Source organism: Schistocerca piceifrons, chromosome X (genome assembly GCF_021461385.2).
Source record: "Schistocerca piceifrons isolate TAMUIC-IGC-003096 chromosome X, iqSchPice1.1, whole genome shotgun sequence".
Classification (NCBI taxonomy): Eukaryota; Metazoa; Arthropoda; class Insecta; order Orthoptera; family Acrididae; genus Schistocerca; species Schistocerca piceifrons.
In genome coordinates this window covers 617,210,942-617,237,130 of record NC_060149.1, presented here as the reverse complement: position 1 = coordinate 617,237,130, position 26,189 = coordinate 617,210,942, and the positions used below count along the sequence as shown (strand labels likewise).

Here is a 26,189-nt window from a genome sequence, read left to right as displayed (position 1 = left end):
TGTGGAGACCTCACGCCCCACGTGTTGAGCAATTCGGCGGTACGTCCACCCGGCCTCCCGCATGCCCACTATACGCCCTCGCTCAAAGTCCGTCAACTGCGCATGCGGTTCACGTCCACGCTGTCGCGACATGCTACCAGTGTTAAAGACTGCGATGGAGCTCCGTATGCCACGGCAAACTGGCTGACACTGACGGCGGCGGTGCACAAATGCTGCGCAGCTAGCGCCATTCGACGGCCAACACCGCGGTTCCTGGTGTGTCCGCTGTGCCGTGCGTGTGATCATTGCTTGTACAGCCCTCTCGCAGTGTCCGGAGCAAGTATGGTGGGTCTGACACACCGGTGTCAATGTGTTCTTTTTTCCATTTCCAGGAGTGTATAAAGAAACAATTACTTGAAATCATATACACCTCATACTGTAAGCTTATAAGGAAACTACCGTTTAGAAAAATGTAGACGTTTTATTCTATCCACAATTATATTTTAGTGAGTAAAACTGAATCAAAATGAAATAAAAGATGAAATTGAAATGAATTTAAGAAATTACCAGTTCAGTGGAACTGTAATGTAAAAGAACAAAAAATGTTCTCCTTGTCATATTTTAATATTGCCTTTTATTGGATTTCAGCCACATTACAAATAACAATAAAAGTAAGATATACCAGTAGGCCTTGCAGTATTATTTCACCTAGGGAACAATAAAATTAAGAGCAATTGAAGACCAGTCAAAGCTACGTAAATAAAAAAGACTGACACCTATGTAGTGACTGGTTCTTGATGCACTTTTCCCGTTCACCATGTCATTACTATTAGTATTAGCAAAGAAACTTTTCACACTTCACGATTATTCATTCATGGTGTGACACATGCGAGTATTTACAAGTAAACAAATGTAATAGGGCGATATATATAAAAAGACGAGATTTTAAAAAGGTAAAATAACATTAAGTTTTAATTTATTGGTGCCACGTACTAGAGAGCTGGTTTAAAATGACCTCTTTTTGCTGAACAACTTGTAATATGTTTTCTTAGCTGGTAATCCATTTCACTTTCATCCAGGTTCAATTTTTCTACGTAAAAGAATATGATATTTCTTTACGTTACATAATAATATTTAACGTTTGTAATATTAACGTACCACTAGAGAAAAAATGCATCAGCGTACCTGTAATACACTATATATCTTCTTCAGACCCGGTGTAGCAGTAAGGCAGGGGACGCCACACACTTTCCGAACTATTTTCCAGTATAAAACAAACTTCACAACAGTCAACAATCATTAACGCACGTCACAAAAATAAAATGGCCGTAAACCTAGCAGAGTCAATGCAACTGCAAGGCTTATAAACGCTTGTGGCGCTTCCCGTGGACGTCTATGAAAGCTATGCTGCGCGCGCATCTGCTGTACAGCCTTCCAGGGAAATTACAGTTTATTTCAAGCTTGGGAAAATTATTGTAATTCAAGCTAAATTTTTACAGCTTGATGTAAACTGTGTAACAGGTTGATTTTTCAGTCTTGAATTTTCAACTGAACCTAAACTCAATATCCACCTTGAAATAAGCTGTGTAACAGGTTGATTTTTCAATCTTGAATTTTCAACTGAACCTAAACTATCCACCTTGATATAAGCTTCAGTGCTAGCTGGGAATATATTTGTATAGAGTTAACATAAAATAATTAAAATATATAGTCATCTTTATGTTACTTACAAGTTAATTGTCTCTCATATAAATTAAATGATGTATTTCTTCCCTTTGTTACATTTATTTATTTAGATCCCATAAATCCAATACATTGATAAATTCGCATGGTTGTAGGATGTGTTGGATTTTTGTAAATTATACAGAGCAAACACACAAAAATCCCTCTTGCAAGAGGAGGTATAGGTATAAGACAAAATACACATTAATAGGTACAGACAAAATTACACTTAAAAAAGTTAAAATAAAGGTAGATCTTAATAGCTACATAAAAAACATAGTAATGTTAACAATGATTCCAACTATTGTAATGCATAAGAGTAAATCAGATTTAATTAAAAGAAAAAATCAATTACAGTTAACACAATTGAAATATTCTTCAGCCAAATAAAATGAATTATCTATTAGATAGTGTTTGAACTGGTGTTTAAATTTGGAAAGCTCGTGGACAAGTGATTTCAGTGATAGTGGGAGAGCACTGAACACCTTGTAGCTCATGTAATGGACTCCTTTTTGAACAATACTAAGGTTTTTTTGTTTTTTAATTCATAAGGAAGGTTACCTTCCTCCTGGTATTGTGGATATGGTATGAATCACTGGTTTTTTATAGTTGCTCATTTTTACGAATGAAATGTAACAGGGAATAGATATATTGACATGCAACTGTCAGTATCCCTAGTTTTCTAAAAAGGTTTCTACGAGAATGTCTAGGCTGCACTCCGCTCATTATCCTAATAACTCTCTTTTGGGGAATTAACTTTTTTTTTGAAAGTGGTTGATTATCCTAGGAAACTATGCCTTACAACAATAGTGCATGGAAGTAACTAAATGTTATGGCATAAAGTCAGCACTGGCATGCCAGTCGGGAACGACAGAGAAGAGATGGCTGTGAGAAGAGGTCAGCCAATCACACACTGACCGAACTCCCTCCAGGATGACAATGTGATAGCTGTGGCCCCTAGGTGAAGAGGACATAAGCGCAGTGCCCAGCTGGTGGCAGCCCACTTCGATAGCAGCTTCAACGTTAGTCACTTCATTAGCTGATGCATCGTAGCCTCTACCATTAGTACTCTCTACATTGTACAGACTTGTGTTTGTCTGTTCTGAAGAAGATTGTTATTTTGCATATCGCCCTTTGCTTGCAACACATCCATCAATCTTAAATATTTGTAATTGCCTTGTTATAATAAAACTTATTGACATGAGTTGTTTTATTGTTTGTCTAGCAAACTGAGTATGCAGGATTCCTAGACACAACACTAAGAGAAGCAGTTTTTGTGATGTCTCGGTCACAGACGGTGAAAATAATATGAATAGAGAATGTTGCTGAGCTGAGGTTTTTGAGAAGTTGTAAAATATGTCCAGACCATTTTAGGTTGCTGTCAACATGTACACCCAGGAATTTTGATGACTCAACCTGTAGTAACTCAATACCATTACATTTAATACTTAACTGTTTCTCCACTGTTTTACTTACTTGAAAATGAATAAACTGGGTCTTATCGACATTTAGTGATAACCTATTATTTTCAAACCACTTAAGTACTTCATTAAACAAAATATTGGCTGATACCTCAAGATTGTGGTTGGGAGCTTTGTCGATGAGGATGGAGGTGTTATCAGCGAAAAGAGTAAAATGAATTTTGAAACTAGTACACAAGGGAAGGTCACTGATAAAGATGAGGAAGATAATGGGGCCAAGTAGAGAGCCCTGAGGAACACAACAGCCAATAGAGCCCCGGCTGGATGACATATAATGCCCCTCAGAGTCCTTCAACATGACCTTCTGCTTTCTTTCAGTTAGATAAGATTTAATCCATGAGGCAGGTGATCCACTTATGCCATACTATTTAACCTTTGCTAAGGGGATTTCATGGTTGACAATATCAAAGGCCTTACAAAGGTCACAGAAGATACCAACAAGAGATAATTTATTATTAAAAGACACTAAGATTTGATGGGTGACGGAAAAATAGCTTGTTCTGATGATACACCCCATTGAAATCCAAACAGCTAGTGTTTAATACCTTATAATGAATGAGGTAGTCAAAAGTCTTTGTGAATCAATTTCTCGAGAATTTTAGATAAGGTTGTTAAAAAGGGAGATAGGTTGATAGCTGGTACCCATGAATTCCTTCATTCAGGTGCTGATTAAAGCTTTTGAATCAAATACATAAAAATGTCACTGAAAACTATAAATACTTAACTGATTCCTAAATAAATTACAGCTTATCAATAAGGTGTGGTGCTGAATATCCACAGTGATCACTCATGGAGAAAAAATGTCGAAGGTTGAGTTGTTCAAATCCACATGCCTTATTCATGATAAATGACATACTTCTTTGTGTTACCCACTAATCCTAACTTAACCACATGCAAATGTATGTTGTTTGAGCGATTACCGATACTAGCAGCAGCTACCAATTGTCAATAAATGCTGACATATCCTCAGCTGACTAATCTAAAGAAATAAGTCACTAGACTAGGTGCAATAGGAGCCACAGAAAAAACCAGGTATACTGGCTGAAACTTTTGCCTCCACCATTATAGCTTGTGCACACTCACTATCTGCCTTTAAAGTATCTACCTGCTTTTGTAATGCAGTATTCTCCTCCAATAGTTCAACCATCTGTTTTGTCAAAACTTCAACTGCTTCTGTATAGTCATTGCTCATGTTTCTGGCATTTGTGCTACCTCTATCTAAAAAGACAATATAGTGAAAGTACACTAGAAGGCAAAAACATATAGCACAAATATTTGGATAAAGGTACAATGAAATGACACAAATTCTTGCAATGGATCATAGCCCATTGAGACTCTAAGTGGTGATATGCTTCATGCCCATAACATCAGCACATCCCGTGTGTAGCTGCCAGTGCCTGCATACATGGTATTTCATGATTCATTAAATTACAATATAGACTCCTTACTGGCCACAAATAGTACTCTCCAAAGTTCCCCTACATTGTGAGAGGTCTGCAGGTCCCTCTGATTTCTCAAACCACACAATAAATTCCTGTGCACATCAGTCCTATCCACCAAGGCTGTTCACAAGAACAACACAATGGAGGCCACTAAAATATAAAGCCCACTCGCCAAACTGACACCATTGAGACCACAGTATAGAGCTGGTGATGATGTAACAGATGGAGTGTCCTCTCAATGAATGGCAGCAGCTGACGCAGTAAATACTTCTAACACCAGGTGTACAGGCTGAGGCTGTGACCTCTACTGTGACAGAGGAAACAGCTATGCAAAAGTCAGGAAGCAACGCCATCACCATCGCCAGGATGTGGGCTGATAGCAGTTGTGGTGACTGGATGTGAGTGGCAGATGGCTAGTAAGACATCCATGACTGAATTAGACTTTTATTCACGTTAGGTGTAAAGGTGCGGTTGGCACTGGCGGGACGATGTAGTGAGCCACAGAGCTCTGTGAGCTATTCTCAGTAGGTACACCTGGCCAGCTGCCTGCATAAGTAGTAGCTCAGCTGGAGCCAGCAGTTGACAGAGACTATGCACTGCAGCAAAGGTATGACAACCTAGTGGAGGTTGCTCGCCCCATCTCTGGCCGCAGAACACAGCACAGGTTATAACTGTACCCAAACCACAACCCTCAGCACGATCACTGCTGAAAGTGTGTGCATCTCCTGGGCAATGATCAGCCTCAATGATGGCCTTCAGAACCAGTGAAGAAGCAATAGAGTGACTGGACCACCCAGCCCAGACTCAAACATTCATCGCAGTAGAAAGCTGGCTGCCAGCAGGAGATAGTCACCCAGAGGGAGACCCAGTGGTGTGAAGGCACTAAGTCATCTGCATATATACTGATCAACCAGAACATTATGACAACTGACCTACTATCAATATAACCCATCCAGGCAATAGCAGCATTACATGGTAAGGAATGACTGGTAGTCAGACACACGTACGGTGCATGTAGTATGAGTGAGTGTGCTGTCCGTGTGTATAATGGGGAAGGTGTGCAACCTGTCCGAGTTTCATTGGGGGCAGATTGTGATGGTCTGGGGGCTCAGCACAAGCATTTTGGATATTACATGACTAGTTGTGTGTTCAAGGAGTGCTGTGGTGAGTGTCTTCAACATGTGGTGAAAACACGTCCAGATGTCGCGGGGTTGGGCGGCTATCCCTCATTACAGATGTTGGACATCGTAGACTTGGCGGAATGGTAAAACAGGACAGCCAGCAAACTGTAATGGAACATCAGACTTTAATGCTGGGCAGAGGACAAGTGTGCCTGAACACACAGTCGACCAAACACTCCTAATGATAGGCCTCCGCAGCTAACGGCTCATGCATGTGCCAATGTTAACACTACGACATCGGCAACTATAACTGAAATGGGCACATGACCATCAGCACTGGATGTTCGCACAGTGGCAGAGCACTGCATGGTCTCATGAATCCAGATACCATCTTTATCATGCTGATGGGAGGGTGCGAATCCATTGCCTTCAGGGGAGCAGCTCCATGATAGCTGCACTGTGGGACAGAGACAAGCTGGTGGTGGCTCCATTATACTCTGGGGAACATTCATGTGACCATCGATGGGTCAACTGGGGCTATGCAAGGCACCATGATGGCTAAGGAGTATCACACACTAGTTGCAGATAATGTACATCCCTTCATGACGAGTCCACAGCTCATGGTCTCGCAATCACATTCTTGCTTCCCGAGCACGAGTTCGATCCCCAGAGGGGCCAGGGATTGTCACCTGCCTCGAGATGACTGGGTGTTTGTGTTGTTCTCACCATTTCATCATCATTATGAAAGTGGCAAGACTGGACTGAGCAAAGTTAGGGAATTTGTATGGGCGCTGATAACTGCACAGTTGAGTGCCCCACAAACCAAACATCATCACCACCTTCACGACGATAATGTTTCCCAATTGCAGTGGCATTTTTTGGCAAGATAATGCACTGTATCACAAGGCCAGGAGTGTGATGGAGTGGTTCAAGGAACACAGTGGTGAGTTCCAGTTGATGTGTTGGCCCCCAACTTACCAATCTGAATCTCATTGTACACATCTGGGATGTGCTTGAGCATGGCATCAGAGCTCATTGGCACCCACCCCACAATTTACAGGAAGTAGGTGACTTGTGTGTGCAGATGTGGTGCCAATTTCCTCCAGCAACCTACTAAGACCTCGTTGATTCCCTGCCACGATGTGTCGCCACTGATATCCATTCCAAAGGTGGACATACCCATTATTAGGTAGATAGTCATAACGTTCTGGCTGATCATTGTATGGTCCCCAGCACAGGTGGCTGTCTGCTGCCACTGGATATTCCCGTTCCTGTTCACTGTATTGTACTGAGTCTCTTTCTATGAGAAACAACTCCCACACTGATATAGTTTCTTGCTTTCCCCACTATAACAAGATGTGTACCACATCCTGAAACTAAGATGATTTTCAAAGGAGTGCTATTACCTTTGGCTGCACTGCAGAAATGGCACTGAGGAAAAGTATCTCACTGGAAATGGCTAAAGGTGGAACCAACACCAGCTTGTGCAAATTCACATGCAGGGCTCCCATGAGAAAATATTCACTATGACTTGGATTCAGTATGTGGTATGCATCTTGTTACAATGAGGAAAGCAAGGAACTATATCAATGTGGGAGTTGCTTCTCCAAGGCAGAGACCCAGAATGGCAGTTTGATGATGACTTAACAGTAGTCACTGAAAGTAAACAGTAACTGGAGGGCTCAATGAAACTGAATGTGTGCTAGCTTATGGCTGTAATATGAGTACAAACAAAGAGAGACCTAATGTAATGGTGAGTGTGCAGCAGATGGATATGCTGGATGGCTAAATGTGCAATCTGTACAAGTCTCTTGAAGAGGTGGGTAAATTACCTCAGAAGTAGCACAGACAAACATGAAAGATGCAAGAAAGACACAGAAGCAAGAATTTCACATGATGAGAGCTTACTACAAAAATAAACTGCTAACATAAAAAAATATTGACCTTCAGATCAGTAAAAGATGAACAAAAAGCTATGTTTGCAGCACAGTTGTATAAGGGTATAAAACATGCACAATGAGGAAGACAGAAATGAAACAGTTAGAAGCCGCTGAATGTGATATTACCCAAGACTGTTAAAGACTGTATGGATTATTGGATTAACAGAGTAAGGAATGAAGATGCCCTGCAACAAACCAACAACAAAAAATTTCTAGTAAAGTACAGAATGCTTCAAAGAGGTGGAATGGTTTGGTGCTGTACATATTATCACATTAATTATTGATGAAAACTGTCGTTGAATGGATGGTGGAAGGAAAGAATCACTGAGTCAGGCCTAGATAGAGGTGTATAAGGCAGATCACCGATGATGCAGGATGGATGAATTATGCTGGAATGATGAGGATAGCTGGCAAGTGAGATGAAAGAAGAACTGCATCAAATTTACCTTAGGATTGTTGAACAAAACTATTGCATGAGGTACTTCAGTTTCTCTCTTCAGTAAGCTTGGTGTCTTGAAATTGTAAGCAAGATGGTTAATTAAGGAATTAAGGTGTGATAGCAAGGACAAACAGGCTGTCTTTGAATCACTGGTCTCCTTATGAGATCTTCTGAAAGTTACAGATCTAGAACAAAGGAGCTCGTGAAACCACACTGCACAGTCATATACTCTGAGTGCAGTGAATGCTTCTGCACAACATGTGGTGGAGTAGAACCCCATATGCAACAGTTCTGTGCATTCATAGCACTGCACTGAGTAAAATGTGCCTTTTCTGTCCAAAGATTATTTCCCAGCCACATGTCACCGATTTCCATGCACACCAACAAACGATGTGCAAAGTCACAGCATTGTAGCCTATCTTGGGGCTTTGTTTGGTGCACATTCTGAGTCTTGTACGGATTCCAGAGCAAAATTTGGCACAACATCTTTTGTATTGTTGACCAGGGGAGACAAAATTCCTGCGGCACATCTCAAACACCGGCTGTAGAATTTGAGGCACATGCTGCACTGTCGGCTATAGCTACAGTAACTTCAACAACTGCCATGGGATGGGGTTGCCTCCTCCTCCCTGCTGCAACACCTACTTCACTTTTTTCTGCAGATTTATTGATCATAGTCTTTGGCCCATTTATTGACATGGGCCCTCTTTTTACAGCTGTTTCTGTCAGTGATAGTCCGGCAGTGCAGTCCTGGTGCTGGTGCTGCTGTTCTGATAAAAGAGATTTAACAGCAGTGCACAGTCTTTCTTCTCAATAGTCATTGCATTTTGTACAGATAACTTCAACTTTCTTGATCCTTAACACCAGCAGTCACTTCACAAAAGAAATCAACATGCATTGCCAACCGACAAACAGCATACTGATGTCAAAACAGGAAACATTTCACATTCTGACTGCTTACAGGACCATATTTTCACCTGGTGGCAGAAGCTGGAACTATTATTTTTTTCAGCATGCTCCACAAGTGCGCAGATTAAAGAACATACCCACGATGTTTCAGAATCCTGCAATATATACAACCTGCACTAATGCATTCGGAACTCTGTCAATTAATTATAACCACTCAGTACTTCATGACTAGATTTGACCATTAGCTATTTTCAAGCAGTACACATACTGAAAGCTCATTTCATGGCATTATATTTTGTACTTCTAGGTCTAATCCTTTCTGAAGGTCTACTGCTTTTACATGGCAATTCACAACAACTTTACTGAAATTAGGTGTTGCATCAGTTCAACTTTGACCAGATACTCCTCAAGCCTCTTGCTCTCTCTCTTTCTGACACTATACATTCCACTGTAAGGGCCAACCACAATCTCTGAAGTATGCATGGAGCTTACAGTAATAAAGAACTGACACTACTAACCACTGACACTATTAACCAAGCTGGAAGATGAAGCTTGCCACAGCCATAGTAATTCATGAATCGTACACATGAACACTATGTGATTCTAAATGGTGATTTCAGGAACCCCAGGTTTGCCATATTCAGTCTACATCTACATCTACATTTATAGTCCGCAAGCCACCCAACGGTGTGTGGCAGAGGGCACTTTACGTGCCACTGTCATTACCTCCCTTTTCTGTTTCAGTCGCGTATGGTTCGCGGGAAGAACGACTGTCTGAAAGCCTCCGTGCATGCTCGAATCTCTCTAATTTTACATTTGTGATCTCCTCGGGAGGTATAAGTAAGGGGAAGCAATATATTCGATACCTCATCCAGAAACGCACCCTCTCGAAACCTGGCGAGCAAGCTACACCGCGATGCAGAGCGCCTCTCTTGCAGAGTCTGCCACTTGAGTTTGCTAAATATCTCCATAACGCTATCACGGTTACCAAATCACCCTGTGACAAAATGCGCCACTCTTCTTTGGATCTTCTCTATCTCCTCCGTCAACCCTATCTGGTACGGATCCCACACTGATGAGAAATACTTGAGTATAGGTCGAATGAGTGTTTTGTAAGCCACCTCCTTTGTTGATGGACTACATTTTCTAAGGACTCTCCCAATGAATCTCAACCTGGTACCCGCCTTACCAACAATTAATTTTATGTGATCATTCCACTTCAAATCGTTCCGCAATCACAGCCAGGTAGGGCACATCATAAGGATTGAGATCTGCAAAGCAACCCATGGCCCCAAACATCAGGCGTAAATGGCAGCAGAGGTTGAACATTAGAAAGGAAACAAGATAGTGAGTCACTTGAAACATTTATTGGACATAATCAGTACACATGGTGTACAACATGAATACAGCTCTAGTGTTACAGGAGATACTCGACGTTTGCATCATCACATGCAAAACATGGCTCACTCCAATCAACCATTGACTGCCAGACACACTTGAACACGGCTGCACAGACAATTCTTGCAATGAGATCCACATGAGACTCCACAGGATCGTAATACATGAGAGATTTCATGGCTCTCCACAGAGAGATCTCAAAGCTCAATAAATTTGGTGAGTGTGGGAGCCAGTCCACAACACTAAAAATCACTGATGTGGAAATGACTTGTTCAAATGCCTGCCAACAGCCAATCCAAAATGAGCAGGTGGAACCACATGCTCCACCTCACACTTGATGGAACATCTTCAAGCAAGCCAGGAAGAACCTGTTCCAGAAAGGTCTGACAATTTGCAGTGACCACGCAGGATGATAAAAGGTAAGACTCAACTAAGCAGTCACCAACCAAACCTGCCCACACATTAACTGTGAAATGGTGTTATGCCACACACCATGCATGTCTTCTGGTTGCACAAATGCTCATTGTGGTGCATGAATACGACAACCCTAGTAAATGTGGCCTCCCAAGCCAGGAAACGCACATCTCAGCCACTTTGTTGGAGAAACCACTGTGTAAAATGCACTCATACAGGATGGACATCGTGGTGCAATAATGGCACCCTTCGAAGATGTGAGGCATGTAAGGACTCGCTGTTCAAAACATGCTGGACACTGCTATGAGACATTCTTAGGTCAGAATTGACAGCATCTACAGTGGTGCCTGGATTAGTCTCCATGGCACCCAACACACTATCTTCCCTAATGACCAAATGCACCCGACTAAGCAGTAGTTGACAAAACATGTCCACACATTAACTGTGAACCGATGTTGTGCAGCATTGTGCCACATGCTGTGGGGGTTTCCTGGGGCCCGTAAATGCTCACTGTGGTGACTGAATATGCCATCTTTAGTGAATTTGACTTCATCAGTGAACAATACATAAGCTGGGAAATGTCAGTGAACACCACAGAAGTTGGGAAATGCACGTCTTACTCACTCAGTGTAGGAACCATTGCGCAAAACACACTAGTGCAGGATGATCATTGGCTTGCAATAACTGCATCCTTTGAAGATGAAAGGCATGTATGGACTTGATGTTCAAAACACACTAGACACTGGTACGAGACATTCTTAAGACCGAGGTAATAGCACATATGCTGGTGCTTTGATAAGTCTCTACAGCATCCAACACACTTTCTTCCCTAATAACTGAACCCACCGATCATAGCCTGCCCTTACTAGCCCTGCCACTTCTTAATGATCCATACTAAGACAAATTTTGATGAGGGCATGCGAACAAACTGCAGTGTGGTTGATGTCTGTCTGGGAACTGTTCTTGATAAATGCATCCAGTGGCTCATCCACTGCACTCAGCTATTCCAAACATGAAGTGCATACCTGCAAGCTCACCATTTGTATACCATTCCAGGGTCCTTGTAGGCTGGCCTGGCTAGCAATCGAATGAGGAAATTGTCACATTCTTCCTACAGTAATCTCATGTACAGCACCATCTAGAAGTGTTCCCCTCCAATACTCTCATGTACAGCCCCACTTAGCAGCGTATGACGACATTTGCAGCCGTGGGTTGCTATGAAATTCTCAATTCTTTTGATGTGCCCCACCTCCCCTAGAAGTTTGCTCCAACATTTCTGGGACACCCTGTATATAAATTCATTTTCTTTTGATCATGTCTCTACCACCATTTTACATTTACTCTCACATAATTCTCCTATGTCATATGGTAAATTGTTGAAAAATATTTTGCCAATAAGTGAAAAATTATTTTTGTCTTTACTAAATTGAGTCCATGGAAAGTTCAGTAAGTTCCTGTTTCTGGTTCCATATGAGTGCACATCTGATCTACTTTCATATATCTGGACATTCTTTTTGGCATGCATAAATATTTTGAGTATTTATAGGCTGGGGATTTGAGTACCTTGTGCACAACAAGGTATTGTCTCTGCTATATCCTACGTACTGTCTCTGCTATATCCTAGGTCTTAAGCCCTTCCATGGTACGGCTAGGTTGGCCAGATTGCATACCTTGTAGAGAACAACAGTACGATGACATCATGTTTGTGGTCAGTCTCGCAGAAGGCGGAACTCGCACAGGCAGCGCCAAAATCACTGCAATGTTTGTTTACACTGCTCACATACACAAGAACAGAGTGGGACGAGAATTCATCCGCTCAGCTGCCATTTAGGAGGCCACACACCCCCAAGCCAGCTGCTCTGTTTGCAGAGCCAGTTGAACTGTGACTCCAGTGAAGTTAAGTGATCAGCTGTTACCTCCTAGTTCTACAAGCAGTTGTCCATGAGTTGTCTAGAAATGGTCATCAAGTAAAGTTTGAGTAAGCCAGGTTTCTACTCTGGCTTATTAATATGTACACACTGGACTACAACCAACAGCCAGCTAGTCTGGATTAGACTTTGAATTAGGAAAGTATAACTTATCCAGTTTGGACTTTTCTTCTAAGTGACCCTTAATGAACTTATGTATTTTATCCAGTCTCCTCATATGATTCCAACCGTATATATTGCACATAAAATAAATGTTGTGACTTTTATTAATACTGACATTTCTAGTTACATAGCCACCTTGAAAAAACTGACATCATTTTGGCGTGAAACACAAGACTCAATGACTGAGTGGTTACAGACACCAAACAATGAATGTCATCATTCACTCAATGACTGCCATCACAAAAGTTTGCAAGGAGGAGAGGTAAGTTAAGTTAATTCAGCAAAAAAATTTTAACTGAAAAAAAATCTCTCTCAGTACTGGTATCCTTTTGACCACCCACCTGCATATGGTGGCAAAAGCAAACTTTCATTCTCTGTGTAGTTCAGTAGAGCACAATGTGTCCCTTATCATAAACAGGACTTCTATAAAGGCAATCTGCCCTCAAAACTAGTGGAGATCACCCCAGGTTGTTCAACAGATTGAGATCTGTTACAGATGGGACAAAATGGCTTATGTACACTGTTTAGTCAGTCAAGATGCATCACATAATCATTTCAAGCTTATGCCATGTGTGCTATGTCACTTCACATAAAGAAGGGTTGTTGGCAAGAAGTTTCCCAGTGGATTGGTGTACATCACAGTGGCATTATTTGAACATTCAGCCGATACAGTGACACACAAGACAATGAACATCTACCTCATTGTGGTTGCCTGCAGTCAATAATATGTGTTGACGAACGCTACCTAGAAATTATGGCTCTTATTTACTCCAAGAAGAATGTAAAATAACTTCATGCTGTCTTTTTGGAGGTAACTGGGTGAGCTGTGTCGGTTCCAGACAGTATACAACTATCTCCACACAATCAATTTAGCCTCTAGCTGTCCATTATGAACAACAGTACAATTCCCCCCCCCCTCCTCCTTCTGCACTATAGTACTCAAAGAAGGTGGGTAAAGGAACACACAGAATGGAACCTCAATCTGTGGTATGAAGTTCCCTTCATAGACGAAAAAAGGATCTGCCTTGTGCATGACAATTATAATAAAAGTATCTGAAATTGTGCTAGTGCCAGTGCAGTTCTCAGGCATGCAGTTTCATGGGTTCAATAAGATACTGGATCAATAATGTTACGGTTAGTATCATATACAGATTTTGGGCACCTCGAATTACTACCAACTGTAATTTGACAGCTACAGAGAACCGAGTCAGGATCCTCTAAACTACTGTCCAGTCCTAGAAAATATTTCAGCAGTGGACTTGTATTTGAAATCACTAATAATTAACACACTGCATTCATCTTGTGATCATCTTCCCCTAGGAGACAGGAATCAACTGAACAGAATTGTCTATAGTATCTGCTGACAAACCAATTTCAGCATGCTCTGGACCTGTTGAAAACTGCTGTGTGCCATTGTATGAACTAACCTCACACAACAAATGACCTCAGGATTGCTGTCATCCAAGGGTGGAGGCAAGTTAAAGCAGCAACATCTCAACCATTTAGTTAACAGTATGACAAGGATTCAAGCATGTTATAGGGTGGAGGAACATGGTACTGAAAGCAGCAGGTAATTGATTTCACGGATGTCCATTTTCAGACAGACTACATTTATTTTAGTTATTATGTATCCAAATTGAGACACATTTATATAAATGCAAGTGGTGCAAGACTCTTTTCGAGCACCTTATATGTAGGAAAACAACTGCACCTCATCAACCTTTTTGTTGACACTCACATACAATATTACTACAACCAAGTACAAATTAAAATATATGGGGAACCCAACAAGTAAGTTTCCCTATTTTACAAAAAAAATTACACACAATTTATCATGTTGAAATAATTTAATTCACATTGTACAATGCTTCTGTTACTTTTCTATATGACCACCATGTTTTTCCAAGCATTTTTGTTAATCTGACACAAGATGTTCCAAACCAGCATTGTACCAGGTTCGATCCTTTGCTCAAAACAAGCTGGTCATTATTGATGTGACTTCATCATTGGTGTTGAAGTGCTTACCTCCAAGGTGACCTTTGAGTTGAGGAAATGTGTGAAAATCACATGGGGGGGCGGGGGAGGGTCATCTGGTGAAAATGGAGGAGGCAGGAACACTTCTAGTTGAATCTTCCAAGCTCCACCTGGGCCATTTGAACTGTGTGGGGCTGAGCATTGTCATGAAGGAAGAGATATTTGTGAGACAAAAGTTCAGGACATCTTCTTTTGATGGTAGCTCGCAGATTCCTCAAAACATCACACTATCCCTCTGGATTCACTATGGTGTTGTAAGGCAGGTAGGGAAGAAGCAAAACCCCTGGACAGTCCCAAAAGATGGTTGCCATAACTTTCCTCCTGAACATGTGACTTTGCATTTTTTAAGGCACTTTTGCTGGGTTTCTTCCTCCCTGACGTCTGCACTCAGGAGTTGAATCATGGACCCAGGTCTCACCCCAGTGACAAGCCATTTGAAGAGCAGGTGTCCCACTCTCTCATGGATTTCCAGAAACATTCTGGCTGAGTCCATCCATTGCTGATTTTGGTGATCACTCACCAAATGTGGCACCAATCTTCACTTTGCAGTAGTGTAGATGGCCAGTCAGTATCTTTGCATCCAATTGCAGACCCAGAGGGTAGGCGCACGACGATTATGTCAATGGTAACTTGATGATCTTCAACCACCACAGTGTGAACTGCAATAATGGCATCATCAAAAGTCACTGCAGTGGGCTTTCCTGTGTGCTATTCATCATGCACATCTTCTAGCCCTTCCACAAAGCATACACACCAACACTGAACCATTTGAATGCACATACAGCCTTTCCCATAGACAGAAGCTCACTCCAGCAGATAGTTGTTTTGTTGTGAGAAAATGAATGACAGCACAGCTGGTAGTGTGCTGGCAAGATGCTATGGTATGCATCATAAGTTAGTGTGAGCATTGTCAACACATACTAAGTGAACTCGACAGCCCTCACAAGTCACAGGCGCAGGTTATTTCTCAAATTCTCATTTTCAACAGCAATTTTAACACAACCCAGTTAACAAGCTGGGAAAAAGACAGTTCTTCCTCACTGTGAGCACAGAAACTATGTCATTGCACAAGCATGTATACCTACAATGCTTTATCTTTATACATGTGAAAGGATTAGAACATAAGATTTTAGGTGCTTTCAAAAATAATTAAGGTAAAGATACTTATGGAATATTCTGTTGGTACTTGGAGGAATACCAACCTATTAAACATTGCAGCATGTAGCGCTGCTCGTCCGCAATAATATTTATTTCCTTTTGGCTTCCTAGACCATGCTCAGACAACTTAAGACTATATGATGGATAATTGAGGTATGTTAGAACATCTGATAACATCTATGGAATATTCTGTCAGTACTTCAAAGAACACTGATATTCTGCTTTTAATATTTCAATATCTCTTCAAGTACCAGCAGAAAATTCCATAATATTTATCAAATGTGCTAATGAAGCTCAGATATCTATCATATAGTCTTAAGTTGTCTGAGAAAGGCATACAAAACAGAAAGAAAATAAATATTATTGTGAAACACCAAAACAGTGCATTTCAGTTTTCAACAAAGATATTTGTTTCCATATGATATCTCAGTTCTGTGCACCAGATTGCACAAATCTTTAAAAGAGTATCTGTCTGCAATATTGTACAAAATGATCAAAGGATGAGGAAATATTGTTAAACAAATGGAGAGGTGAAACCACATTTCATGGTACTTAAGAAGAAGGTGCAAATACAGTGTTTTCAAGGCATCTTTAATATCCTACTGATCAAGAGTTCTTTAATGGTGTTATACTTCTTGTTTACTAAATGTATGTCTATGAGTTTTCCTAACAAAGTCTGTTTAGCATGTAATCTCTTTCAGAAGTACCAGCTGAGTGTCTTTTTTTCACTCCGAAGATGTTCACGGTGATTTACTGCAGAGGTATCATCAGAGAATTTAGTGAAGTAAGCATCTTTAGAGCTTTCAGTTTTATTTATATAGCTCTTCCTGATCACAGCTTCTACATTCAGTGTGAATGACTAGACTGAAGAATGTAATGAACAGCAACTGAGTGAAATTGATTTATTGTCTATGAGCAACACAATATCTGTATAGAACCAGTGCAACAGAATGAAACTAGTGAGAAATGCAACTGAGGGTAGAGCATGCAGATGTTGAGAAATACAGAATGAATGTACAAGCTAGGACCCTGCAGGTGAGAGAAGGCATTAAAAACCGGGGAGTCAGATGCGTAATATATCACCATCAGTGACAATGAACTCTTGGACAAGGTTCATTGTGTCTCATCTAAGTGAGTCACATTATTAGTAAACATTGAAGTTCCAAGGGAAACAATATCCAAGGATGATGACACAGCATATCAGAAAGTATGGGGCACTGTGCCATGCTATAAATGAAAATGACTGAGAAGGGCATGAAATCTGGCAGTAAACTGTAACATATGATGATACAAGATGACACGCATCTCTGCTGCAAGGCACTGACTAGAAGCCATTCTCTCAAACCACTTGCTGAACACAATATGATGTGATGTCTTTATAAGGTTCTTCAAGTGTGATTGCTTTATAAGTTTGTTCAAGAACACTTCACAGACACAGCACTTCTGGGGACATAATACAGAACTCTCAGATTTTTTTTCTTTCACTTTCAGGAAAAGAAAAGAATTGCATGGAGTCAGATCTGGCCAGTATGGTAAATGTGGAGTTGTCTAGATTTCAAATTACTAAGAGAAAGCTTTGTGCTTTTATTGCCCAGTGAGCAGATGTGTCATTGTGATGGAATAAATTCCATTCAGGCTTGCCTTTCGCTGCTTCTGTTAAAAGTTTTCAAAAAATTTAGAAAGCTGTACTCCAGCAAACCAACATTCAATATGTGTCCAACATTATTCAAATGTTAGTAATTTTACTGAAAAAAAAGAAAGAAAAAAATAAAGAAAGAAAGAAAAAATAGGACACCTGGAAAGATGACATTGATTTTCATCTAATGATGGCACATTCCACCTGGGGGATAATAGATGTACTGATAATAGTTTTAATGTTGTCCACCAACAGAGAGCATAGTGGCATGGCTACCAGAAAGCCATCTGCGTCTACCCTTTAACAGTGAATGCTCAAGTCAGAAGGCTCAGTGTGGTGCAAATGTGTGAAGGAAACATGCAGCCGTGTCATGGAGACACACTAGTGCTTCCTACAGCAACTGAGCGAATTTGAAAGAGGTCAAATCATGTGGCCTTCCAATTGGCAGGATGCTCCTTTTGGAGAATAGAAACACAAGTTGGATGTGCTGTGTCAGTTGCGCAGTTATACTGGTATGAGTGATCACATGAACATTCTCACACCAGTAGACAAGGTTCTAGATGTCCACACAGCACACATGCCTCACAGGATCACCGTATTTTAAGAGCAGCAGTGGCAGAGCGTACAGCTAACACAGCACAGATAAGAGGGCTTGGGAGACCAGAAGTGTCAACAAGAACTGTTGCAAACTGGTTAATAGCAGTGAGACTATGGGCACAAACACCTCCAGCCTGTATTCCACTCAGGCTACCAGGATAAACATGCACAGCTTGACTGGTCCCATCAGAGGTATACTTGGAAGATGGAATGGTGTGCCATGGTCTCCAGTGATGAAAGCAGATTCGGCCTGCACGTAAGTGACGGTCGTTTGCAGGTACGTCGTAGACCTGGTGAGCAGTCTCGTAGAATGCATTCATCCAAAACACACTGGCCCCACCCTAGGCCTTATGGTCTGGAGTGCGATAAGCTGCAACTCTCATTCACCTTTGTTGTTGGACCCATTTTTAAATCAACAGGAAGGCGATGTGTTGTTCCAACAGGATAATGTTCACCCACACTCTGCCTGTGAGACTTAATGTACTGTGCAAGGCATGTAGCAGCTTCCCTGGTGATCACGATATCCGGACCTGTCTCCAATCAAGCACGTGTGGTATGTGATGGGACGAGAAGTGACTTGCGTGACTCGTCAGCCAACAACTCTTACGGAACTACATGAACAGGTCAAGCAGGTGTGGAGTAATGTATCCCAGGACAGTAGTCACCTTCTGTACAATTGATCAGATGTAAGAATCACCACCTGCATTGCTGCCTGTGGAGGCAACACCACATACTAATATGGGTGTTATAGCACGAGTCAATACCTGGTACCTTAGAACCGCTTGTGCTATTGATCTGTAAATGTAATCATTTCATTTACTCCATTTGCACTGTAGGAACAATAAATCTTGTGTGAATTGGAAACCTCTAAAAGGCTGTACTAATTTTTTTTTTTTTTCAGTGTGTAATGAAGAAAGAGCATCCACACATATAGCAGTTTAGAAAGGTATATCCCAGTATACAAATCTGCAGTTGTTATTGTATCTTTTTCAAGTGTGAGTTTGACGATATATAGACTTATAATGAAGAGTGGGAACCATCATGCACAACTGTTACTTCAGCTTCATATCAAACTTTTACAGTAAGATGCTGCAAACAGTTACTTCATTGGCCACTGGTTTTGACCTTCCAGAACTAAAACCATCAAACATCTGTTGTCTGCATTTGAATCAATGAAATGCTGATACTGGGTTAGATATTGTGATAGCTGCTGTCTCCCTCGCATGAAGACTGCTATGTAAAATCTTAGGGACAGTTTCAATTAAATTCCAAAAGAAGAATTGATGTTGTTGTGTGTGCAATTATTACATGAACACTAAACATGTTTCATTTTGTGGTGGCACCTGCACACACTTTCATCTCAGAGCTCACACAGAAAAATTTAGGTGCTCATTTTTATTCCACATGTTACTCAAGAGTGGAACGTTTAAGAAATAGTCTGAAAGTGGTTCTATGAACTCTCTTCCAAGCACTTAAGTATGAATTACAGAGCAGTCATGTAGATGTAGATGAAAATGGATTTATCGCATGTTTGAATTACTTGAACCAACAAAAAGCTTGGCCATGGATGGAGATTATGCCCAAATGGTAAATGCCGTTGCTCATTGTGTGAATGTCTACTATATGCACCCTGAAATCACAACTACAGTTGCAGGAACAACAAAGTCACAACAGAGGTTTCACACTGTGACTGTTATGGAATATTGTGGGGCACTCCAATGATGGTATCTCCAAAACTTCAAAGATTTTACCTCTAACTCTAATGATGATGTCATCAACAGAATATTAAACCCTAAACTTTCTTATGCAGTATGCCACACACTCAGAATGCAAGCTGTGAACACGTCTTTCTAAGGTATGATACACAACTCTTGCAATTTCACTTTTTCACAACATAGAGAAAAATGTGCAGTTTTACTTGATGTTGCAGCTATGAGACTATACTTGATTTAAACACACTAAGATGCATGATTCCAGTCTCTTTACAAATAACTAAAAATACTTGTTGCTTTCTAATTGTTTACTGCCACCCTTTCTTCTCTATAATCAATCAACCTACCTGGCCAATGCACATGTTCAATTGCTTGAGAATCTTGTGTCAACCACAGCCACCGATTCAGGATGTCTGCTTTGTCCTGTGACTTAAAGACGTAGCATGTTACAGCACACGTGTACAAACAGGAAGAGAACAGAATGCAGACTACAACTGTAGTGTAGCTCATGGTACAGGTTTTGCTTTGTATCCCCAGAAATGCCGTTCTATGAAGTGTTCTTAAACAACATGATAAAGCCATCACACCACAGTTTGTTCAGCAAGTGGTTTGAAAGAATGACTTCTAGTCAATCCCTTGCAGCAGAGATATGAATCATCTTGCATTGTCATCATAGGTTATATTTTACTGCTAGACTTCATATTCTTCTTAGTCATTTTCTTTTGTAACATACCACAGTGTCCCATATGTTCTGATATGCTGTTTTGTCATCTACCTTCAAGATTGCTTCCATTGTTTGGTTGAGAGTTGGCAAAGGCAATGAATGTAAATATGAAATCTTAGTTGTGGTGACCTACTGATCTACAGCGCAGACCGAAGTTTAGGTTAGGTTGAAATGTGACAGTTTGGTTGAGAGCTGGCCATTGAAGGTGTCAGGTAAACCAAAATATTTAATCCTTTAAGATCTGAGGGGACTTTTGAGTCCCACTTTAAAAAGAAAATGAGCACAAAATATTCTCTTTTGCTAGCAACCTGACAGGACTGCTGCACATTGTTTAATTTTAGTTTGGTACATTGTTAACTTATAGCAGAACTTTCACAGATGTTTTATCTGTGGCTCCAGATCGGTTTGAATACCAGCACGTGCAGTCCTCGGACTATTCAGTTAAGTGGAGCCGGATATGGCCTAATTTGTGCTCGGTTTTGACTGCTTGCAGTGGTAATCTGGTATTCAAATTTTTCCCCAATTTTGTGGTTAAAATATTTATACTAATAACTGTTTAGAAGCCCACAATATTGAAGATTTTTAGAAAACTTTCGTTTTCTGCATTTGTAAGTCCTGTCAGGAGCTTCATATTTTTGTATGACAGTCCAAGCAAAAGTTACTCAAACAGCCAAAGAAATTATTAAATTAAAAACTGGAGAAAAATAATAAAGTGATGCATGAAAACTGAAAGATAAGCAAAAAATGGAGTTACACTAGAAGTTTTCCTCATCTGATATTGATACACCAATTTGGCAAAGTAGTCATTCTGAAACAAAACACATTATTGAATAATGTGAACTCACCAATTTACAGACCGCACAAACAATAAATGACACCACGCAAATTGTCATCATTAGCAGAATGTCTCCACCTATTCTCCAGAAGCTGAAGAAATTCAATTTGAAGACTGCAGTGATACCAGGAAATATCTCCCAATTACTTTCAGCTTTATTTTTGCATAATTTAAGAATTAAGACTCACTCTATCTTATTAGTTTGTGGCAGCTGTGTATCATGTTACTGTCCTCATAAATTTGTGTGAAATTTGTGTGTACTTACAGGCACAAACAAAGTTTTGAATATCTAGCTTGTTATGAAACAACAGTTTATAAAGATTACACACAACCTCAACATGCCGCTAACACTCAATAAAGGTCAGTGAGACTGCAAACTGCTGATGAGTTGACAATGAGACTGACAGAGACCACTAGCAGATCATCTACAGCATCTGAAAGTGAAGGTGTCAGTTGGTAGGAGCTTAATTCCTTGAAACAGGAGATTAAGCATGTTTTTGTACTCAGCTGGAAGAATACTACCTGCATAGGTAAGTGATGAGGTAAGTGTTTTACCTAGGCTATAAGTTAAAATGTTCAAAAATTCAAAATTTGATTTTAATAACTAGCTCTTCTTTGGGAAAAAGGGTGTAAGTCCAATTTCTACGGTAAACAGGAGACACTTACATCCTTCTGCCTGTACATATTTCTATTTGTGCATGTTGCCTCTAAATGGAAAAAAAAGAAAATTTCAGGGTTAAAGTATTCAAAATACTTATCCCCTACTGCTCAAATAATGTTGTCACTATTTCCTGTAAGAGTCATGTCATCTCTGTTTTGTTCCTATTGCCTGAAGAAGAAGCAAATTTTCCTCAACACTTATCTTTTCAAATTGTAAACTATAAATATGCATTTTAATAACAGTCATCAGAGCAAATATCACAGATTTTGTCATTCAGTACAATGGAGAACCGAAATTATTTGTTATGTTGTTTTACAGCTTGCTCTTACTAATCTTTAATTGGGTCAGCCTAAGCTGTCACATACATACAGCCCTTAGTGACATTTAACAGAACCTGCTGCTTTCATTGAATGAATGAATGAATGAAATTTTATTGTCGTTTAGCTATTACAGCAATTGACAAAGTCAAGTTACATATATACAAGTTATACAGCATATATACATGGGTTAAAGATCAATATGTGACATAGGTTTTACATAAAATACAATATTTAAAATGAAATAATATGAAAGCATTGCATCATAACTGATTCAGTTAAAGAAATTACGCTGCACTCTCCAAATCGGTACCACTATGATATTTTACAGCCGTAAAATTCCTGAAGTGAGTAGTATGGATTTGCAGCTAACCAACTGAACAATTTGTCTTTAAATAAATCAACTGGAGCTTCTACTCATTCTAGTGGCAAATTATTAAACATCTTCATACCCACCACTTCGTAGCTCTTCAATGACTTGGATAATCTGTAGTAAGGTATGTCAAGATTGTTACTATTTCTGGTTCCATGAGAGTGTACATCTCTTCTACGCTGGTATTCTGATAAGTTGCTCTTTATATGCAGTAGGGCAGTGTAAATATACATGTTTATCACAGTTAATATTTTTAAGTTGATACACAGTGGTTTGCAGTGGGCCAGTTTATCACTGTTTGTGATAATTCGAATTACTTTCTTCTGAAGTACCAAAATGTCCTGAAGGTGTGAGCTATTGCCCCATATTAAAAGCCCATAAGATATAATACTTTGAAAAAAAGCAAAGTAGGCTGATCTTACATAGGCCGCAGGTACATGGTTTATTAAATTCTTTAACAAATACACCACTCTAGACAGCCTTGCACTAATGTATTTAATATGTGGCCCCCAAGTCAGTTTAGTATCTATAACAATACCTAAGAACTTAACACTATTCCATTGCTGATGTATACTATGCAGAGGCAGAAACTTGGTTCATCCAACTTTTTTTAATGAGACTTGGAAAGAAAGTCTCTTAGTTTGTAGTAACTCTTATGTAAAGATTGCTGCATACTCATTGCACAAGGTGCGACTGAAAATATGTCCTGATAGCTCGGTGGTGATGGAATTTTGGGTACCTCATGTTCCTGGGTTACTGTACGACACGTGTAGTACAATATGGAGGGATACGACTGTGAAATTCACTGAATGATTTCACCCTAGGTAAGAAAACACAAAACTAATGTGATTTTTTAAGTTACATTCCAGGCTCCATATGAAGTTCCACACGATATTTTTTGAGCAGCAACGCAGAGACGAAGTAACCTTAATCATTAGTACGATTTGTATCACATATCTTCAAGCACGAGTCAGTAGCTGACACATTGATACACAAGAAGTGAAGAAAACAGCTCCAATGTTGAAATGTGTGTGCAATGTGGATACTGGCAATCTTCATGTGTACAGTACATCAATAAATTATGAAAGAAGTGCCTGTTCGTGCGCTAACAAGTTTTGAAATGTGTTATATGCGAGATAACCCTTGTTCAAATTCGCCTTAAATAAGCACATTGAAATACCGTATGCTATTATAACCTTAATGCACTAGGGCCTGTTTCAATTTCACGCCAATGCATCTAAAAGTAACATTAATATTTCAAATGTTAATATAATGTTACTATCCACGTCTATTACAAGACACATCATGGCTATTTTCTTGCGTATTATAACGATTAACATTTATTGGCTGTCCTGGTGTGTTTGTTTTTGCTGTACTACTATTAAACTTGTAAAGGTTTATGCAATTGACTTATCCGTCGCAAACGAGTTTATTTAGACCTTTAATTGTAAAAAAAAAAAAAAAAAAAAAACACAAAACGCCTGAATTTTATAACAATACTAGCCACACATCACACTTCTTACGGCGCGATACCAAGCAAAGACTATTCGCATTGCGTCGACTTCTTTCAGTCATGATGCTCGAGTCCCGTGACCTCTCGGCGTCTGTCATTTGTGACGTCATGTTTCAATATGGCCGCGTGGGTTAAGAAGTGTAGTTGTAGTAATGGGGTGGTAGGAGACTGAACGTAGGTGTGTCACGCTAGTGGTTCGGCAATAATGCCGATGAAGTACTGCCGCTTCGATTGTTGTGTGTATGATCGTATCTGCAATGAAGCGTTAACAGCCCCGTGTGTCAGTTCTAGATAATATAAATAGCTGCATGTTCTGTAAAATATAGATATTCATTCCCTTAGTGTTGTAGTCCGAAACTGCTCAGTTTCTTGTTTTCCGCTAATATTTACCACTCTTTGTCGGTGCTTCCGAATAAGCAACCATGTGGAATATGATGTGTGATGTGATGCCGACAATTTCGGAGGACAGTATCAGTCAGAGAAGTTCGCAATTCTCTGGAGAAGATGCGAACTTCGAACAGCTTATGGTTTCAATGTTGGATGAACGAGACAAGCTTATGGACAGTCTACGAGAAGCTCAAGAAAGGCTGTGTGAAACAGAAGCAAAACTTCAAGAAGTAGAAAAAGAGCGGGACTCTCTTCAGCGACAGATCTCAGCAAACCTTCCTCAGGTGAGTGCCATCCTAGTGCATTGGGCTATGGAACATGATATGTGAGTCTATTGATTGTCCGTTCAAAAGTCGTGACCGCCATTGTCAATGGCCATACAGGGAAATACAAACTGCAGCTTATATTAGTGAACGAGTTTCATGAAATCATACTTTTCATCAGCTGTTGGCTTGTCGGTAAAGTGGTGTAGTTGCTGCCTCTTTGTGGTGCACAATCGCTGAATTTTTATAACGAGCAAAACATTGTGTGATGGGTTGCAATTAAAGTGCCATTGGCGGTTGCAAATATGTATTTTCGTTTGTATTGGCTGCATGGGAGTTCACGGAATTTGAGGTTAGGATCGAACAGTTATTGTGAGTACAGCATCGCCCTAGTTTGCTGCTGCTGTCTACTGAGAGAAATTGTTATTGCTTCAACAACCTAGATTATTTCCAATATCATTTACGCATCACTCATTGATATTAGTTTATAATTTTTGTGTTTTGCAATATCAACACCATCTTCGCGCCTTTCCGATATATTGCTTTCTATCCTTTAATGTATGTGAGAAATTGCAATGTTTTAAGTTCATTTGTAGAGCATTTCATTTGGCACATGATGTAGCTCAGATTCTAATGTGTAGTTGACAATTTCGTAATGCGTCTTTACTATTTGTCAGCCATATGAATTTAAATGTTTTAGTCATGTGGCTGCTATTTCAAGACAGGATCTGTAAATATAATAAATGCACTAGTTTTGAAAGCGAGGCCTATTAATGAAAATGTATTATGGAATGGCCTGGCTGTCATGGCTTCTTCATTGGACAGATTGTATTTACCGCGGAAACTTCGTGCGCATGAGGATGCTTACGCCTGAACCTACATATCTCTCTCTCTCTCTCTCTCTCTCTCTCTCTTTTACGTGCCACTGGGAGATTTGTTCTTCTGAACTGGCGAGCGAGAGCGACAAGTGTTCTTTTCATGTCCAACAGTGAATATAATCATGTAGTATTCTTTTCCTGTGTGTATCAACAAGATTCCCAGTGA

General features: G+C 40.1%; 1 protein-coding gene across 1 annotated transcript in view; it reads left to right on the top strand.

Annotated features, from left to right (window-relative positions):
* The first annotated feature begins 24,626 nt into the window (after positions 1 to 24,626).
* LOC124723026 (liprin-alpha-2-like) overlaps positions 24,627 to 26,189 on the top strand; it is a 152,609-nt gene continuing 151,046 nt past the window's right edge. The window contains exon 1 of the mRNA XM_047248199.1: positions 24,627 to 25,166. Within this exon, the coding sequence (XP_047104155.1) occupies positions 24,918 to 25,166 (249 nt within the window). The 5' untranslated portion in view covers positions 24,627 to 24,917. The remainder of the gene's footprint in view (positions 25,167 to 26,189) is intronic.